This window comes from Thamnophis elegans, chromosome 1, assembly GCF_009769535.1.
Source record: "Thamnophis elegans isolate rThaEle1 chromosome 1, rThaEle1.pri, whole genome shotgun sequence".
NCBI classification, from domain to species: Eukaryota; Metazoa; Chordata; class Lepidosauria; order Squamata; family Colubridae; genus Thamnophis; species Thamnophis elegans.
This window is the reverse complement of record NC_045541.1, coordinates 177050066-177069875: the sequence shown is the minus strand read 5'-3', so window position 1 is coordinate 177069875 and position 19810 is coordinate 177050066. Positions and strand designations below refer to the sequence as shown.

Genomic DNA, 19810 nt, shown 5'->3' with positions numbered 1-19810 from the left:
TAGAAAAGATGTGGAGACTCGCGAAAAGATGTGGAGACTCTCTGATTTGGCCTGGATCGGATAGTAGTGGCAGTGGGAGGCCTGTCTGAACTGGTAATAAAAATATTGGCAACCCTCTACTGATGTGTGTGTGTGTGTGTGTGTGTGTGTGTGTGTGCGTGTGTACCACCCATCCTTTCTGGAGGTCTTTATTATTAATGGCTGCCCTCCTCCTCTTCCCTCTCTCTTTCCCTTTACTTGTCCCCTTCCTCTCTATCATCTTTCCCTCCTCTAATCCTTCTCTTTCTTATTAGCCTCCTCCTCCTTCTTCCTCTTCCCCCTTCCTTCCTTCCTTTTTCTTTCTCCTTCTCTTCCTTCCCTCCTGCTCCTTCTTCTCTTTCTCCTTCTCCTCTTCTTCTCTTTTTTCCAACCTCATTCCCTTCTTCTCCTATCTTCTCCTCTTTCTGCTATCTTCCCCTTCTCCTCCTCCTCGATCTCTCCTCCTCCTTCTCTTTTCCTCCTTCTCTCCTTTTCCTCCCCCTTTCTCCACTCCTCTTCCTTCTACTTTTTCTCTTTAGTCTCTTCCTCCTCCTCCCCTTCTCTTCTCGTCCTGCCCCTCCTCTTCCTCTCTAACTAATCTGCACTTTCCCAAGCTTTGAGCCTACTTTCCAAGAAGCAACGTTGACCTTTGATTATTTAAAACTGAAATGATAGCAGATACAAAACCCACAAAATCAGATGACGTTAAGTCACAGTTTCCAACGGTCATCCAAAGGGCTATATAAAGAAGACAGCCCTGCATAGAGGACAAGACCTCCACTCTTCTCTCTACTGCCATTGCAACACCTACCTTAGAGCCAAAATGGGAGATGCTTGGAGAATCTGTTCCCTTTTGATTGCTCTCCTCTCCACCTCCTTGGCCGGTGCTGGTAAGTAGCTTGGAAGGCTGTTCTCCAAGGGGTTTCAATCTTGCTAGAAGGAGGCAGGGAAAAAAATTGAAAGCAGTCGGAAAAGGGTAAAAATGTCCTTAGAGGTCATCTGGTCCAACCTCTGCTCAATGCAGGAATTCCTAGACATGACTCTCCATCATTCAGGACATGGTTGTCCCAAAGGTGCTTTTCCAAAAGGCAACAGGACTTTTTAAATTATTTTCCTTGCAGTAAAAAAACAAAAACCTAAGACCACACCTGGAATACTGGTGCCAAAAATACAGCTGCCGAAAAAGCCAACACAGTTCTAGGCTGCATAAACAGAGGGATGGAATCAAGATCACATGAAGGGTTAATACCACTTTATAAGGCCTTGGTAAGGCCACACTTGGAATACGGCATCCAGTTTGGGTCACCACAATGTAAAAAACATGTGGAGACTCTAGAAAGAGTGCAGAGAAGAGCAACAACGATGATTAGGGGACTGGAGGCTAAAACATATGAAGAACGGTTGCAGGAACTGGGTAGTTTAATGAAAAGAAGGACTAGGGGAGACATGATAGCAGTCTTCCAATATCTCAGGGGTTGCCACAAAGAAGAGGGAGTCAAACTATTCTCCAAAGCACCTGAGGGCAGGACAAGAAGCAATGGGTGGAAACTGATCAAGGAGAGAAGCAACTTAGAACTAGAGAAATTTCCTGACAGAACAATTAATCAGTGGAACAGCTTGCCTCCAGAAGTTGTGAATGCCCCAACAAAGGAAGTATTTAAGGAGCTGTTAGATAACTAATTGTCTAAAGTGGTGTAGGGTTTCCTGCCTAGGCAAGAGGTTGGACTAGAAGACCTCCAAGGTCCCTTCCAACTCTGTTATTCTATTCCATTCTACTACATTCACATTACAAAAAGGATTTTGAGACTTTGGAAAAAGTGTCAAGAAGAGCAACTAAGATGATTAAAGGGTTGGAGACCAAAACATATGAAGAATGGCTGCAGGATTTGGGTTTGGCTAGTCTGAAAAAAAGAAGGACTAGGGGAGACATGATAGCAGTATTCCAGTATATTTTTTAAATGCAATTAGATTTATATACCGCTTCATAGGGCTTTCAGCCCTCTCTAAGCGGTTTACAGAGTCAGCATATTGCCCCCAACAATCTGGGTCCTCATTTTACCCACCTCGGAAGGATGGAAGGCTGAGTCAACCCTGAGCCGGTGAGATTTGAACCGCCGAACTGCTGAACTAGCAGTCAGCTGGTGGCTTGCAGTACTGCACTCTACCCACTGCGCCACCTCGGCTCTTATATGAGTACCGTATATACTCGAGTATAGGCCGACCCGAATATAAGCCGAGGCACCTAATTTTACCACAAAAAACTGGAAAAGTTATTGACTCGAGTATAAGCCTAGGGTGGGAAATGCAGCAGCTACCGGTAAATTTCAAAAATAAAAATAGATACCAATAATGTTTTTGAATATTTATTTCAAAGAAAAACAGTAAACTAGCGGTGTATTCAATGAAATACTTCACTCACCTCATGATGCTGATGTCCCGCTGTGATGATGATGTCCCGTGCAGCCGCGGGAGCGATGTCCCGCCTCCTATGACACACGGCACAGTGATTCCTATCATTGGATCACTGTACCAGAGGAGGTGGGACATCGCTATGTGGCTGCTTGCCATAACAAGGAGGAGGTGGGACATCGTTGCAGAGCGGCAGGAGGGGGAGGAAGGGGAATCGTAAGGCAGCCCTGCATTACATTAGAACGTGAGGAGGGGGGATGGTGCGGTGCGCGCTGCGCGGCAAACTGACACAGAGGGAGAGGAAACTCACAGGGGCACTGGGCCATTCACGAGTGTCACCCAGCGGCATGGCCCCGCCCCTTTTTCTCCTCCATTTCGGGCAAATTTTTCACTGACTCGAGTATAAGCCGAGGCGGCTTTTTTCAGCCCAAAAAGTGGGCTGAAAAACTAGGCTTATACTCGAGTATATACAGTATATGAGGAGCTGCCACAAAGAAGAGGGGGTCAACTTATTTTCCAAAGCACCAGAAAACAGGACAAGAAGCAATGGGTGGAAACTAATCAAGGAGAGAAGCAACCTAAACCTAAGGAGAAACTTCCTAACAGTGAGAACAATTAACCAGTGGAACGACTTGCCTTCAGAAGTTGTGGGTGCCCCATCATTGGAGGTTTTTAAGGAGCGATTGAACAACCATTTATCTGAAAAGATATATACTTGCTCAAGCAGAGGGTTGGACTTGAAGACCTCCAAGGTCCCTTCCAATTCTGTCTGTTATTCTATCTCTGAAAGATGACCTTTGTTGAAGAAGACTCAAAAAAGAAAAAAGTGGTGTCAAAACAGGCAAGGGATGGTAAACAAAGGAACCCAAGTGGAATATTATAATTCTATAAATGGAACGACAAATGTATAAGAACCACGAATGTAAAAAAAAGAATAATAACTATGTGAATGTATACCTATAATTGTATAGAGAGAACAAAAAATAAAAAAACCCTTTATATTAACAAAAGAAGACTTGGTAGTTAATGCAGCGGTCTATTCTGCTAACTGATAGCTCACATGCGTCAGAAGGTCCTCCTTGAGGTCCATATTGAACCTAGGAAGTGTACGTTCCATCAATACATGGACATCTCAACTTCTCATGGTGATACCCAACTTTGAGCTGAGCTTTTCCAGGATGAATGGAATCCATGAAAGTGGAAAGAAACAGAAGAAGTGACTCAAGTCCTTTCTACAGCTGTGGTCCAGAAGGTCAGCCCTAAATTGAGACCTTGAGTTCTTGTGGGTGTGAGCCCTAATCTCTTAACTCTGGCTTTCTCCAAGGAATACAGTTTGTAGCCTGCTAGCAAGCCCTACTGTATTACCAATTCTGGAACTGTAACGGTAGGGAGGAAAGACCTTTGCAGAATAACAGAGTTGGAAGAGACTTTGGAGGTCTTCTAGTCCAACCCTCTCCTGAAGCAGCAGACTCTATAACATTCCTGACAAATGGTTGTTCAATCTCTTCTTAAAAGCCTCCATTATTAGAGCATTCACAACTTCTGGAGGCAAGTTGTTCCACTGATTAATTGTTCTCACCGTCAGGGAATTCCTCCTTGATTAGTTTCCATCTGTTGCTTCTTATCCTGCCTTTGGGTCCTTTGGAGAACAGCTTGATCCCCCCCTCTTCTTTGTGGAAGCCCCTGAGATATTGAGGTAGATCCTTCTTCTTCACCTCTTCGCAGGACCTCTTCGCAGCCGGATCGTTGGGGGCCGCGAAGCGAAGCCACACTCCAGACCTTACATGGCAGCTTTGAAAATTGATGGAGATTTTGGATGTGGGGGGTTCCTCATTGCCCCCCAGTGGGTGTTGACGGCAGGCCATTGCAGCGGGTGAGTTTGCAATTGGGATGAGCAGTTCCCTAATTTGAGGGATGAATGGCTGAGTCGAACGTATGCACCACCTATTTGCTTGTGAAGCCGTTCTGGGAGGATTCCAAACAGCATAAAAAATACAAACATTGAAATGTTTTCACAGAATAAGTTAAAATCAAGTACTATGCGGAGCAGGGGGGGGAAATCTTGTTCCTAGTCCGCTCACCACCTCCAACATGGTATTTCCCTATCAGGGTCCCCGGCCAATTGGCAGAGTTGGGTTTCAGGGCTCTTGCGGAAGGCCAATGGGGGGGGGGGGGCTGATCTTACCTTGGGGGTGGGGCATGATGTTCCGGTTCACCCACAAATGCGCGAACGACAAAAGCGCGCCTGACTAAATCGCGGTGACAAAACCGTGAGTTCTAAAGCGCACCGACGAATGAGCGCGGAAGCGTGCCGACAACAGCGCGCTGACAGAAGCGCGCTGTAACCCTAACCCTAACCCTAACCCTAAACCTAACCCTAACCCTAACCCTAAACCTAACCCTAACCCTAACCCTAACCCTAACCCTAAACCTAAACCTAACACTTACCTTAACTTAAATCGTGCTTCTGTCGGCACGCTGTTGTCGGCGCGCTGTTGTCGGCGCGTTGATGACATCGCGGTTTTAGCGCCGCGGTTTTGTCAGTGTGCTTTTGTTGTTCGCACATTTGTCACGGATGTTCCAGAGGGCAGGAGCCACGGCAGAAAAGGCCCTTTCCCTGGATGCCACTAGCTGGAAGTCCTTGACAAACGGGGTCGGCAACAGGCCCCTCCTGCCAGAGCAAATAGGGCAGGCCAATCCTTTAGGGGTGAGACACTTCCTCAAGTAACATGGACCCATGCCAGGCAGGTCTATAAAAGGTGATAAACGACACCTTGAATTGGACCCGAAAGCAGATTGGCAACCAGTGCAGCTCATGCAATCGGCGTGTTACATGGGCCACTCTTTGGGGATCCAAGAACTGTCTGCGCAGAGGCATTTTGCACCAGCTGTAACTTCTGAATACTCTTCAAGGGTAGCCTCATGTGGTTCCACCACAAAACCGCGCTCGACTAAACCGCGTCCGACTAAACCGCGTAGCTGATGTCATCAACAGGGCGACAACAGCGCGGAGACAGAAGCACGCTGTAAACCCTAAACCTAAAATTAACCCCTAAGCCTAAACCTAACCCCCCTAAACCTAATCCTAAACCTAACCCTAAACCTAACCCTTAACCTAACCGTAAACCTAACCCTAAACCTAACCCTTACCTTAAGTTGAATCGGCTTGCTTTCAAAGCACTATTTAAAGCGCCCTTCTTTCTCCGCGCTGGCTGTTGTCGCCCTGTTGATGACGTCAGCGACGCGGTTTAATCGGGCGCGGCTTAGTCGAGCGCGGTTTTGACGGGTCACGGCCTCATGTAGAGTGCCTGGCATTAGTCCAGCTGTGAGATGTCCAGGGCTTGAATGAACACTGGTCCCTATCTAACAAAATGAAATTCAATATAGAGAAAACTCCTACACTTAGGGAAGGAAAAACCCAAAGTACACATACAAACTGGGTGAGACCAGGCTTAATAGCAGTCACTGGGAGAGGGATCTGGGAGTCTTAGTGGACAACCAGCTAAATATGAGCCAGTAGTGTGCAGCGGCAGCCAAAAAAGTCAATGCAATCCTAAATTGCATTAACAGAGGGATACAATCAAGATCAAGTGAGGTGGTAATACCACTCTATAAAGCCCTAGTAAGACCACACCTAGAGTACTGCACCCAGTTTTGGTCACCACACTATAAAATGATGTTGAGACTCTAGAGAAAGTGCAGAGAAGAGCAACCAGGATGATGAGGGGACTGGAGAGTAAAACATACGATGAACGGTTGCAGGAACTGGGCACGGCTAGTCCAATGAAGAGAAGGATTAGGGGAGACATGATAGCAGTCTTCCAATATCTCAGGGGCTGCCACAGAGAGGAGAGGGTCAAGCTGTTTTCTAAAGCACCTCAAGGAAACTGACCAAGGAGAGATTCAACTAGAACAATCAGCCAATGAAACAGAAATTGCCTTTGAAAATTGTGGGAGATTCATCCCCGGAAGCTTTCAAGAAGAGACTGGACTGCCATCTGTCAGAAATGGTGTAGGGTCTTCTGCTTGAGCAGGGAGTTGGACCGGATGACCTATAAGGTCCCTTACAACTGTTAATTAATCTAATTTAACCGAAGAGTGGTGTCCATAGTAAGGAGGGCTCTGGGAGAAGTGGCTTTGATCTTCACGGAGGTGGGGGAGTTCTCAGAGTGCTACTTCACAGGCTGAAATGTGGCACACCATAATTGGGGTGATTTGGGGTGATTCTGGTTCTGAATCAGGTGTGGCTTTCTTTTTTTTGTTGTTTCCTTTCAAGGGATACTTCCGTCATTTTGGGCGCGCACGATCTGAATGCTATTGAAGAGAGCCAGCAAATGTTTGGAGTCATAAGCTATCACAAACACCCCGGTTATTCCATAATAAGTGGTATCCCTTTCAATGACATCCTTCTGCTGAAGGTATGAAGAAAAGCAACACTTGGTCACTCCAAAATCAAACGCGAACACCATTCATTTTGCCTACAGGTAGTCCTCGACTTACGACCATTCATTTAGTCACTTTCCAAAGTTACAATAGTACTAAAAATGGTATGACCATTTTTCACTTACAGCCTTTGCAGCATCCCCATGGTCACATGATCAACATTCAGACGCTTGGCAACTGACTCATATTTATGACGGTTGCAGTGTCCCAGGGGGTCATGTGATCACCTTTTGTGACATTCTTACAAGCGAAGTTCAATGGGAAGACCAGGTTTGCTTAACAACCATGTAACTAATTTAACAACTGCAGTGATTCACAATTGTGATTCACTTAACAACTGTGGCAGGAAAGGACATAAAACGGAGCAAAACTCACTTAACAACTGCCTTGCTTAGTAACAGAAATGTTGGGCCCCATGGTGATTGTAAGTCGAGCTGTATTTGAATCAGTAGATGAAATGAAAGAGCTGAAATATGCAGTTTTCTATTTATTAAGACTGAAATGAAATGAAAAAATGAAATGAAATGAAAAATGAAATGAGTTTTCTATATTTGGCAATCCTAGAAATCCACGCCTCCAAACATATACAAATTATACTTTGAACAGAGTCACTCAAATGATTAAAAACATACTTCTCAGATTCGCAAATATGGTCACTCGATTGCATTTTTGGCGCTTGGCAACTGGGCGGTAGTTACGACTGTTTACAGCATCCTTGGGTCACCTGACTGCCCTTAATGATATTTTCTGCTTCTGGTTTTCTGTGAAAAACGTCCATTACAAGACTTCATGACGGTGGCAATTGCTTAATGACCACAATTTTTTCTAATTTCATAAAATTGGACCGGCCATGCGGTGGCCAGCTTGATGACTGGAGGTTCAATTGCAGTCATAAGTTGAGGACTACCTATAATTACGCTAGGAGAAAAAGACAGATTCGGCTTAAATTCAGCTGGAATGTTTTCTTGCTTTTTTCTTCTTCTCGATGGCAGCTGGACCGTAAAGCTGAACTGAATGAATACGTCCAAATGATCCCTATCCCAAAGACCACGAATGACCTTCCTAAAAACACCCGATGCTCCGTGGCGGGATGGGGCCGGATCGATGCCACGTATCTTCCCACACCAAAGCTCTTTGAGACCAACGTGACGGCCCTCGGCCGTAGAAAATGCCTCCAGTTTGACCCAGAACTTATTGACGGGATGATGTGTGCTGGCAGCCGGGCCACGATATGTGATGTCAGCAATGTGAGTACCACCATCTTTTTGTCTTGTTTTCTTTTTCCTACTGTTGGAAGGAAAATCCATCCGGTTCAGTTCCAAGCTGGGAGAAAGACACTGGAAACAATATGGAGGTTAGCAATAGCAATAGCAGTTAGACTTATATACCGCTTCATAGGGCTTTCAGCCCTCTCTAAGCGGTTTACAGAGTCAGCATATCGCCCCCACAGTCTGGGTCCTCATTTTACCCACCTCGGAAAGATGGAAGGCTGAGTCAACCTTGAGCCGGTGAGATTAGAACCGCTGAACTGCAGATAACAGTCAGCTGAAGTGGCCTGCAGTACTGCACCCTAACCACTGCGCCACCTCGGCGCTAGGTTGATTGGAAAGGACGTTTAATGATGAACAGAACTGTGCAGTTCTGGGTCAGGTGAAGAAATGGCTGAATGGGTGGGTCGATCTTTTGGAGGCTTCTGTGATTTAGAAGTTTGGACTGTTCTGGGTAGTTGTGCAATGATGGGGCTTTTGTGTCTTTTGCTAAATGTTGGTGAGTCAATCCGATTATGTCCTAAAAGCTTCCTGTCCTGTTCTTAGAATTCGGGTGGAGGAGAATGTAAATTTTAATCCCATCCTTGGAGGTGAAGTTCTTTTGTTTAAAAGTTTTATTTTCCATTTTTTCATTTTCATACACTCACATATATACTGTGCATAGCCGGCGCCATACAACATTAAACAATAATCGCAGCAATTCCTCTTGTCAACAATACCCCCCCCCCCAAAATATAAACCCAATATACCTCCTCCACTCTCCATACACCTCTTTCTTCCACCCTCCTCCAACTTTCTATCTTCCCTCCATCATTCCCCTCTACCCTACTTCCCCTCCCCCTCTACCACTCCTCTCTCCCGATCATTTCATTTCATTTCATTTCCCTTTATTTGTATGCCGCCCTTTTCCCTGGGGGGACTCAGGGCGGCTCACAGTTCAAAAAAGGGTGGGGGGGAGAACAAACAATTCCAACATAAAAACAATACAACATATTAAAAAAACACAACAGTCACACAATTCGAGTGGGGTTAGAATCTTAACCCCAGGCCAGCCGGGACAGCCAGATCTTTAAAGCGGCGCGGAAAGACTGGAGGGTGGTGAGGGTCCGAATCTCCACGGGGAGTTCGTTCCAGAGGGTCGGAGCTGCCACCGAGAAGGCTCTCCTCTGGGTAGTTGCCAGTCTACACGATCCAGTCCCTCCCTTCCTTCTCACCCTCCCTCCCATCCTCTCCTCCCGTCCCTCTCTACCTGTCTTTCTTCTATCCCACTCCTCCTCCCCTCGGTGTGTTTCCACTATATGTCAGTGTACTTAACTTATCTTATTTTTACAGAGAAATTATAGAAAAACAGTATACATGTGAAGTCACATTACATTGAAATCTAACCTAGTATATATCCATCCCTCCCCCCCTCCCCCCCAACCCCCCCCTCCCTCCCCCCCCCCCGACTTCCCAGAGCCGGTACATGGTATAGATTTTTTAACAAACACAGTCTAAAATATATTGAGAAAAAAATATATATTAAAAAAAGATTAATAACATCTCTACATTGATCTTAGCTTCTTCTTGTTGCTAAACTAACTTTAAACAATTTAAATCACTCCTGATCTTAAGCATAGGCTATCTGGAATTTCTTAGTCCCGTATTTGTTTTGTGTATAGTCAATCCATTTTTTGGATTGGCTGGACCAAAATCTTCCTTAATGGGCACATTAAGAAAGACTGCTTTTTGCCTCCAAAAACATGTTTCTCCATTTCTTCCTTTAGGAAAATATAATATCCTGACTTTTTAGATATTTCCCAAAATATTTCATTCTTCTGGGTGGCAGGCTTCCCACACGACAATAAAAGGGTATTTTCCTTCTTTCTTTTGGTGATGGCAAACGTTGAATATGTGTTTGTTGCACATCTTTAAAGGCGATGAAAGCTGTCAGGGAATGGCGCAACCGGTGTCCAAATGGAGTCAGAGACGCTGACGCAAACTTGCAGTTTATATAAATATATTTTACAATTGATATACACCAAACACGATAGTCAGGCAAACTTTGAGCATGAGGTAAATCAACACAGCAAGAACATCACGAGGTAAATCACAGAAGAAAAAGGCGGGAAAAAAAGGAAACTCCCCTCCACATCCACAGCAACCAATCACGGCTTAGTTTGCCTCATGCACGAGCCAGCTCTTTTCAACCAATCGGCTATAACTGTGTGTTCTGACTCACTGTTCCAGCTACTGAATTTAATTATATTAACAAAAATCATGAGTCTAGAGCAGTAGTTTTCAAACTTGGCAACTTTAAGATGTTCAGTCCCAGAATTCAGCTCCCAGAATTCCCTGGTCAGAATTGGGGGGCTTCAAATCCCAGCATGCTGGCTGCGGAATTCTGGGAGTTGGAGTCCATAAATGCTGGCTGTGGAATTCTGGGAGTTGAAGTCCATAAATGCTGGCTGGGGAATTCTGGGAGTTGGAGTCCATAAATGCTGGCTGGGGAATTCTGGGAGTTGAAGTCCATAAATGCTGACTGTGGAATTCTGGGAGTTGGAGTCCATAAATGCTGGCTGGGGAATTCTGGGAGTTGAAATCCATAAATGCTGGCTGTGGAATTCTGGGAGTTGGAGTCCATAAATGCTGGCTGTGGAATTCTGGAAGTTGAAATCCATAAATGCTGGCTGTCGAATTCTGAGACTTGAAGTCCATAAATGCTGGCTGTGGAATTCTGGGAGTTGAAGTCCATAAATGCTGGCTGTCGAATTCTGAGACTTGAAGTCCATAAATACTGACTGTGGAATTCTGGGAGTTGGAGTCCATAAATGCTGGCTGTGGAATTCTGGGAGTTGAAATCCATAAATGCTGGCTGTGGAATTCTGGGAGTTGGAGTCCATAAATGCTGGCTGTGGAATTCTGGGACTTGAAGTCCATAAATGCTGACTGTGGAATTCTGGAAGTTGAAATCCATAAATGCTGGCTGTCGAATTCTGAGACTTGAAGTCCATAAATGCTGGCTGTGGAATTCTGGGAGTTGAAGTCCATAAATGCTGGCTGTCGAATTCTGAGACTTGAAGTCCATAAATACTGACTGTGGAATTCTGGGAGTTGGAGTCCATAAATGCTGGCTGTGGAATTCTGGGAGTTGAAATCCATAAATGCTGGCTGTGGAATTCTGGGAGTTGGAGTCCATAAATGCTGGCTGGGGAATTCTGGGACTTGAAGTCCATAAATGCTGACTGTGGAATTCTGGGAGTTGGAATCCATAAATGCTGGCTGGGGAATTCTGGGAGTTGGAGTCCATAAATGCTGGCTGTGGAATTCTGGAAGTTGAAATCCATAAATGCTGGCTGTCGAATTCTGAGACTTGAAGTCCATAAATGCTGGCTGTGGAATTCTGGGAGTTGAAATCCATAAATGCTGGCTGTGGAATTCTGGGAGTTGGAGTCCATAAATGCTGGCTGGGGAATTCTGGGACTTGAAGTCCATAAATGCTGACTGTGGAATTCTGGGAGTTGGAATCCATAAATGCTGGCTGGGGAATTCTGGGACTTGAAGTCCATAAATGCTGGCTGGGGAATTCTGGGAGTTGAAGTCCATAAATGCTGACTGTGGAATTCTGGGAGTTGGAGTCCATAAATGCTGGCTGGGGAATTCTGGGACTTGAAGTCCATAAATGCTGACTGTGGAATTCTGGGAGTTGGAGTCCATAAATGCTGGCTGGGGAATTCTGGGACTTGAAGTCCATAAATGCTGACTGTGGAATTCTGGGAGTTGGAATCCATAAATGCTGGCTGGGGAATTCTGGGACTTGAAGTCCATATAACTTTAAGTTGCCAAGATTGGCAAAAACTGGTGTAGGAGCAAGGATGGAAAACATAGGGTGGAGGGTCCTCCCTCCTCAAACCTCCCCCCCCCCGCCACATGTATCTGACCACCTACTTTTGGAAGAGGAAAGAATGAGTCAGAAAGTGTCCCCCCAACTTAGTCTCTATTAAAAATGAATTTGCTTCGTCTCACTTTGACAATACTCATTGCTGGTGAGGGGGGAGTTGGACTAGATGATCTACAAGGTCCCTTCCAACTCTGTTAATCTGTACCCTTTCTCTACCTCTCCCCAGGGGGATTCTGGGAGTGCCTTGATCTGCAATGGGGTGGCCCACGGCATCGTCTCCTATGGCTTCCAGATCCCGCCTTCCATATACACCCGCGTGGCTTTCTACCTTCCTTGGATCCAGACGGTGATGAATGAACACTGATGAAGAGAGAGAGAAATCTATTGCATCTATTGTTTCAAATTCAGTCCGTCTGTTTCCATCGCTTTTGCTTCCCCGATACTTTGCAGCTGCTAAAGTGAATTTTGCAATACAGAAAGTCTTGAGAAGGGAACAATCTTTGATTAGGCATGTTATAAAGTTGGTCTTTCAATTTGCACAAAGTAAGGTCCTCCCTTATCAATTACTGAACTGGCTATTAGTTCTCCCAATGTACATCCTTGCTACTAGTTCCTTTCCTTGTTGACAAAGTGCTGGGTCCATTTACAGGTAGCCCTCAACTTAAGACCGCAATTGAGCCCAAAATTTCTGTTGCTAAGAAAGACAGTTGTTAAACGAGTTTTCCTCCATTTTATGATCTTTCTTGCCATGGTTGTTAAGTTAATCACTGTAGTTGCTAAGTAAATAACACGGTTGTTAAGTGGGGGGGGAGGGTGTCACATGATTTCCATTTGGGACCTTCCCAGCCAGCTTTCAACAAAAGCCAACGTGGGAAGGCACATTTGCTTAATGACCAAGTGGTTCGCTTAACAACTGCAGTGATTCGCTTAACACCCTTGGGAAAAATAATCATGACTAGCTTAACAACTGCTTTGATTAGAAACAGAGATTTTGGTCCCCCCCCCCCCCCTGTTAGTCTAAATTGACTACTTAGAATTGTGTCTGCAAAAAAACTGGTTTAAAACAATTTTGAATTTAATCCCAGTTTATTCCATTCATGTAAACTGGAAGACTCACACAGCACACTGAATTGGAAACTAACAGAGTCTGGCTTACTAGACACTAACTAGATAAAGTGTGGTTAGCTAATTTGGGTGGACTGTCTTCCCCCACCCCAATCAAATCAGCCCCCCTCAGTGTTTCTCAATCTTGGTGATTTTAAGATGTGTGGATTTCAACTCCCAGAATTCTGGGAATTGAGACCCACACCTCTTAAAGTCAAAAAGATGAAGAAATAAGTGACATAGCCTATCAAATCAGCACATCCTCTGTATTTCTGTGTTCTTCAGCCTTCCATAAGGAGAAAAGGTGTTCCAACTGATAGAGGGTTGGATAGATGTCCTTTTAGATCCCCTACAACAGCTCGATGCTCCCCCCAACGTCAACATTGTTCTGTTCTCAAGAATAACATGCTTCTTCCTGTAAATGAAAATCAACAGGCCTCTTACTCTGTAACCACAAACATCTGGTTTGTTTTTTTTAAATATCTGCCTCAAAATTAATTCCTCGGTAGTGTTGTGCTACACCCTTCCTAAATAAACTTTTGTTTTGCATTTCAAATCTTCAATATAGCATCCTGCTTCGCCTCTGATTTCATGGCCCGGTAAAAACAGGGCTGTATATTGTGATTTATATACCTGGCTTAATATAGTGGGTTGCATAGTCAGCCAGATGTTTTGACTGGATTTGGCATTTTTATCCATCCATTGAGTCCTCCCCAAGGACCTGGGAGAGGCAGATGTGGATGTCAAACAGCAGATCTGCAAACATCTAGAAACACATAAATTTATAATTAGAAGCCAACACATGTTTGTTAAAAACAGATCATGGCAAACCAATCTTATTTCATTCTTTGACATAGTGACTATATTAGTAGACCAGCAAAATGCTATGGACATAGTATCCTTAGACTTCAGTAAGGCATTTGACAAAGTAGACCATAACCTACTTCTTGGTAAGCTAGAAAAAGTGGGATAGGCAGCAACACCATGAAATGGATTTGTAACTGGGTGACAAACCACATGTCAATGTGCACACTTGCACATGTCTGCGTATGCGCACGCTTGCATATTTTTATGCATTTGCAAGTTTGTGCATATTTCATTTTGGGTATGCGCACACCAGTGGTGAGATTCAAAAAAATTTTTACTACCGGTTCTGTGGGCATGGCTCGGTGGGGTTGGCAGGAGAAGGTTGTTGCAAAATCCCCATTTTCTCCCGATCCGCTGGGACGCGGGAGGCAGAGAATAGATGGGGGAGGGGCCAGTCAGAGAGGGATACTGGTTCTCCGAACTATTCAAAATTTCTGCTACCGGTTCTCCAGAACTGGTCCAGAACCTGCTGCTGAATTCCACCTCTGGCGCACGTGCGCAATTTGGGCACTTCGCCATCGCTGTCCTAGATCATGAGAAAGCTTTTCACCCAATGAAGATATCTGGCTACCTGAATAAACGTCATTCGGAAGGAGACTCTATATTTTTATTGCAGCATCCAAAACTGGTTTTAAGCAAATGCTTTTAGAGCATGGGAAAAGGGGGTGAAAATTCCCCCCCCCCCCAATAGTCCTGTATCCAAAGCAGCTTTCTAACTCTGTTAACCCTCTCTCTTGTTCTGGGTTACATCTGAATCAGGCCAAAAGTCAGCTTAAGCTGTTTAAAAGCTTAGAGTCAGTTTGGTGTGGTGGAGAAGGCCTAGGAGCCAGGAGCCAGTGGATTCTGATTCCACCTTAAGCAAGAAAGCCTGCCTTTGGGCCAACCCCCAAGAGACTGTGAGATCCTCTCCTACCCTAGGTATGAAAGCCAGCTAGGTAGCTTTGGACCAATTACCAGGAGACAGTGAATTCTGCATGAAAGCTGGCTGGGCGACTCTGGCCAATCCCTCTCTCTCAACTGAACCCACCTTACAAGGTTGTTATTGTTGTGAAAATAGGAAGAATGCGTATTAGGTATGTTTGGAAGGAAGGAAGGAAGGAAGGAAGGAAGGAAGGAAGGAGAGGAAGTAGGGGAGGAGGAGGAAGGAAGAAAGGAAGGAAGGAAGAAAGGAAGAAGAGGGAGAGAGGGAGGAAAGAAGGAAGAAAGGGATAGAAAGAAAGAAAGAAAGAACAAGAAAGGGAAAGTGAGAATGGAAGGAAGGAAGAGCAAGAAAGTGAGCAAGAAAGAAAGAGAAAGAAAGAAAAACAGAAAAAAGGGAAAGTGAGAAAGAAAAAAAGAAAGAAGGGAGGGAAGGAAGGAAGAGAAAGAAAGAAAAGAAAGAAAAAGAAAGAGGAAGAAAGAAGAACAGAAGAAAGGGAAAGTGAGAAAGAAAGAAGGGAGGGAAGGGAAGGAAAGAAGCAAGAAAGAAAGAGAAAGAAAGAAGAACAGAAGAAAGGGAAAGTGGGAACGAAAGAAAGAAAAAGAAAGGAGGGAGAGAGGGAGGAAAGAAGGAAGGAAGGGAAAGAAAGAAAGAACAAGAAAGGGGAAGTGAGAATGGAAGAAAGGAAGAGCAAGAAAGTGAGCAATAAAGAAAGAGAAAGAAAGAAGAACAGAAGAAAGGGAAAGTGGGAAAAGGAGATGAAAGAAGGGAGAAAGGAAGAAGGAAAGAAGAAGAAAAGAAAGAAAAGAAAGAAGCAAGAAAGAAAGAGAAAGCAAGAAGAACAGAAGAAAGGGACAGTGAGAAAGAAAGAAAGAAAGAAAGAAAGAAAGAAAGAAAGAAAGAAAGAAAGAAAGGAGGGAGGGAAGGGAAAGAAAGAAGCAAGAAAGAAAGAGAAAGCAAGAAGAACAGAAGAAAGGGAAAGTGAGAAAGAAAGAAAGAAAGAAAGAAGGGAGGGAAGAAAGAAAGAAAGAAAGAAAGAAAGGAGGGTGGGAAGGAAGGAAGGAAGGAAAAGAAAGAAAGAAAGAACAGACGAAAGGGAAAGTGAGAAAGAAAGAAGGGAGGGAAGGAAGGAAAGAAGCAAGAAAGAAAGCAGGGAAGGAAGGAAGAGAAAGAAAAAAGAAAAGAAAGAAAAAGAAAGAAAGAGGAAGAAAGAAGAACAGAGGAGGGAAAGTAAGAAAGAAAGAAGGGAGGGAAGGGAAGGAAAGAAGCAAGAAAGAAAGAGAAAGAAAGAAGAACAGAAGAAAGGGAAAGTGAGAAAAAGAAAGAAAGGAGGGAGGGAAGATAGAAAGAAAGGAGGGAGGGAGGAAAGGAAGAAGGAGGAAGGAAGAAGAAGGAGAAAGAAAGAAAGAAAGAAAGAAAGAAGAAAGAAAGAAAGGAGGAGGAAGGGAAAGAAGAAGCAAGAAAGAAAAGAAAGCAGAAGAACAGAAGAAAGGGAAAGTGAGAAGAAAGAAAAAAGAAAGAGGGGGGAAGAAAGAAAAAGAAAGAAAGAAAGGAGGTGGGAGAAAGGAAGGAAAGAAAGAAAGAAAGAAAGAACAGACGAAGGAAAGTGAGAAAGAAAGAAGGGAGGAAGGAAGGAAAGCAGCAAGAAGAAAGCAGGAGGAAGGAAGAGAAGAAAAAAGAAAGAAAAAGAAAGAAGAGGAAGAAGAAAACAGGAGGGAAAGTAAGAAAGAAAGAAGGGAGGGAAGGGAAGGAAAGAAGCAAGAAAGAAAGAGAAAGAAAGAAGAACAGAAGAAAGGGAAAGTGAGAAAAAGAAAGAAAGGAGGGAGGGAAGATAGAAAGAAAGGAGGGAGGGAGGAAAGGAAGGAAGGAAGGAAGGAAGGAAGGAAGGAAGGAAGAAAGAAAGAAAGAAAGAAAGAAAGAAAGAAAGAAAGAAAGAAAGAAAGAAAGAAAGGGGTGTCTGCAGGGGAATGGGGCAGCCAGTAAATCCAGACAACCAGCCAATCGAATCTCTGTCTGCTTTGTTCTCTGTGCTGCTGATCTTGATAAATCTGAAAAACCGATGCAGGTGGAGACTTGCTCAGTGGCTAGAGGGGAGACCACCAAGAGATCCCATGACCATAGTCTAGGTTGTAAAATTGGTGGTGGTGGGAAACACCATCAACAAAGCTGCAGCCACGAAAAGACTTAGCAAATGTCAAGCTTCAGTTCAGGAAGTCCTTATTTTGACTCAAACCTGCCACTTGCTTTGAGCGTAGTCCCTTGACCAACGAGGGCCGGAAATATGCCAATGCCTGTGTGCATTGATACCCCCCCCCCTCTAAAAACAGAGAAGCGGAAAACAACAACCGTTCCCCTTTTTCAGACTGTTCTCACCCAGCCGACTCAGCAAAAGGCTCGCAAGCCATCCCAGGGTTGAGTTGACTCAGCACTCGTCTCGTCTCTCTCTCTCTCTCTTTCCCCCCACGCTCTCCCCAGACCCTCAACCGAAGAGAAACGCCCTGGGTGACGCCAGACCATCCGCTCTCTCCACCAACCGTTAGAGGTTTGGGCAGGAAAAGGTTATGGGCCAGAAAAAAACAACCGTTCACCACACGACGTTTGCAAAAAAAAATAAAAAATCGATCAGGGCAAAAACAACCCCTTCAACGGCTGAGATCTTTCCCGGAAGATAGGAGCCCGAGCGAAATTTGCACCAGGGAGTGTGCGAGGGGAGTCTTTGAAAAGTCTTTTGAAAGCCTCGTGGCTGTTGTATTTGTATTTATTAGGATTTATAGGCCGCCCTTTTCCCTAAGGGGACTCAGGGCGGCTTACAATCATTAGGGAGGGGGTGCAATTCAAAAATAAACAATATGTGAACAAAGTAAAATAATAAAAACACAACTTGCATTCAACACTCAACACTCGGGTGGGGCAATTTAGAAGCTTATCCCCAGGCCTGTTGGGATAGCCAGGTCTTAAGGGCTGTGCGGAAGGCCTGGACGGTGGTGAGGGTGCGTATCTCGACGGGGAGGTCGTTCCACAGGGTCGGAGCTGCAACAGAAAAGGCTCTCCTCCGTGTAGTCGCCAGTCGACATTGGCTGGCAGATGGGATTCGGAGGAGGCCCAGTCTGTGCGATCTTATCGGTCGGAGGGAGGTAATCGGCAGAAGGCGGTCTCTCAAGTACTCAGATCCACTACCATGGAGGGCTTTAAAGGTGGTCAACAACACCCTGAAGCGCACCCAGAGATCAACAGGTAGCCAGTGCAGCTCGCGGAGGATGGGTGTTATGTGGGCGAACCGCGGTGCGCCCACTATCACTCGCGCAGCCGCATTCTGAACTAACTTCTGTTGAAATCCAGAAGAGTTTTAAAACTGTTTCTATTGAGTGGCTCAAAAAAAAATTATCCTCGCTTAGGCTAAGAACCAATGGTGAGGACAATTAACCAGTGGAACAACTTGCCTCTAGAAGTTTTGGGTGCGCCAACTCTGGGGGGCGGGGCTTAAGAAGAGAATGGAATAGCCACTTGCCCGAAATGGTACAGGGCAGTGATGATGGCGAACATTTTTCTTATGGCGTGCTAAAATTGTGTGCACGCCAATCCGATCCTCCTCGCCCACCCGTGCATGCACACACGACCCCTCCCCAGGCTTTAACTGAAGCCTGGGGAAGGTGAAAACGGCTTCCCTCGGCCACCCGGAGGCCCTCCAAAGCCAGAAATGGATTGTTTCTGAACGTCCGTTTGGCCCGTAAGGGGGCGTTTTTCGCCCTCCCCAGGCTTCAGGAAAGCGAAGACCTCCAAGGTCCCTTCCAACTCTATTCGGATCTAAGGCCTAAGGTTGAGGGAGAGTGTTTCTCGACTTTGGCTAATTTAAGATTTAAAAAGAGTGCAGAGAAGAGCAGCAAAGACGATTAGGGGACTGGAGGCCAAAGCATACGATGAACGTTTGCAGGAACTGGGCACGGCTAGCCTAGTGAAGAGAAGGACCAGGGGAGACAGGATAGCAGTCTTCTGATATTTGAGGGGCTGCCACAGAGAGGAGGGGGTCACGCTATTTTCCAAAGCACCTGAAGGCCAGAGAAGGAATAAGGGATGGAAACGGAACAAAGAGAGATTCAACTTGAAAATAAGACAGTGAGAACAATCAACCCATGGAACAGAAGTTCAGAAGTTGTGGGAGCTTCATCACTGGAAGCTTTCAAGAAGAGACTGGACTGCCATCTGTCAGAAATGGTGCAGGATCTCCTGCTTGGCCGAGGGGTTGGACCAAATGACCTACAAGGCAGTGGTGGGTTCCGGATGCCGGTGCAACGGGACCTAGCGTCCCCCCACATGCACGTGCTCAGCACCTACGCACACGCAGCGCGCACATGCGTCCGTACCTCCATGACGCCTCCGCACGCTCCAGCTGCTCGGTGGAGCGTTGCACAGGCGCTGTACACTCCGTGCACAGAAGTCCGAAGAGCTCAAATACAGGTAAGAAGGTCCGGTGGGCAGGTGAGCCCTCTGGAGAGGTTCACCGACAAATGCGCGCTCGACAAAAGCGCGCCGATGAAACTACGGTGAGAAAAGCGCGAGTTCAAAATCGCACCGACGAATGAGCGCAGAAGCGCACCGACAACAGCGCGCCGACAACAGCGCGCCGACAACAGCGCGCCGACAACAGCGCGCCGACAACAGCGCGCCGACAACAAACAAGTAATAACAACCTAATAACCCTAATCCTAACCCTAAACCTAACCCTAAAACTAAGCCTAAACCTAACCCTAAACCTAACCCTAAACCCAACCCTAACCCTAAACCTAACCCTAAACCTAACCCTAAACCTAAGCCTAAACCTAACCCTAAACCTAACCCTGAACCTAACCCTGAACCTAATCCTTACCTTAACTTAAATCGCGCTTTTGTGAGTGCATTTTTGTC

The 19810-nt window shown here is 45.4% G+C and overlaps 1 protein-coding gene and 1 long non-coding RNA gene across 2 annotated transcripts; one reads left to right on the top strand and one right to left on the bottom strand.

The window, feature by feature from the left end:
* The first annotated feature begins 806 nt into the window (after positions 1-806).
* On the top strand, positions 807-12736 carry LOC116503112 (mast cell protease 2-like). Its single transcript, XM_032209295.1, has 5 exons — positions 807-908; positions 4153-4300; positions 6704-6845; positions 7863-8117; positions 12245-12736. The coding sequence occupies exons 1-5, from the start codon at positions 842-844 to the stop codon at positions 12380-12382; spliced, it is 750 nt and encodes a 249-aa protein (XP_032065186.1). The 5' UTR covers positions 807-841; the 3' UTR covers positions 12383-12736.
* A 661-nt stretch (positions 12737-13397) lies between these two features.
* On the bottom strand, positions 13398-17364 carry LOC116503117. Its single transcript, XR_004254655.1, has 2 exons — positions 17282-17364; positions 13398-13888 (listed from the first exon to the last, which is right to left on the bottom strand). It is a non-coding gene; the product is annotated as an uncharacterized LOC116503117 (long non-coding RNA).
* Positions 17365-19810: the final 2446 nt, after the last annotated feature.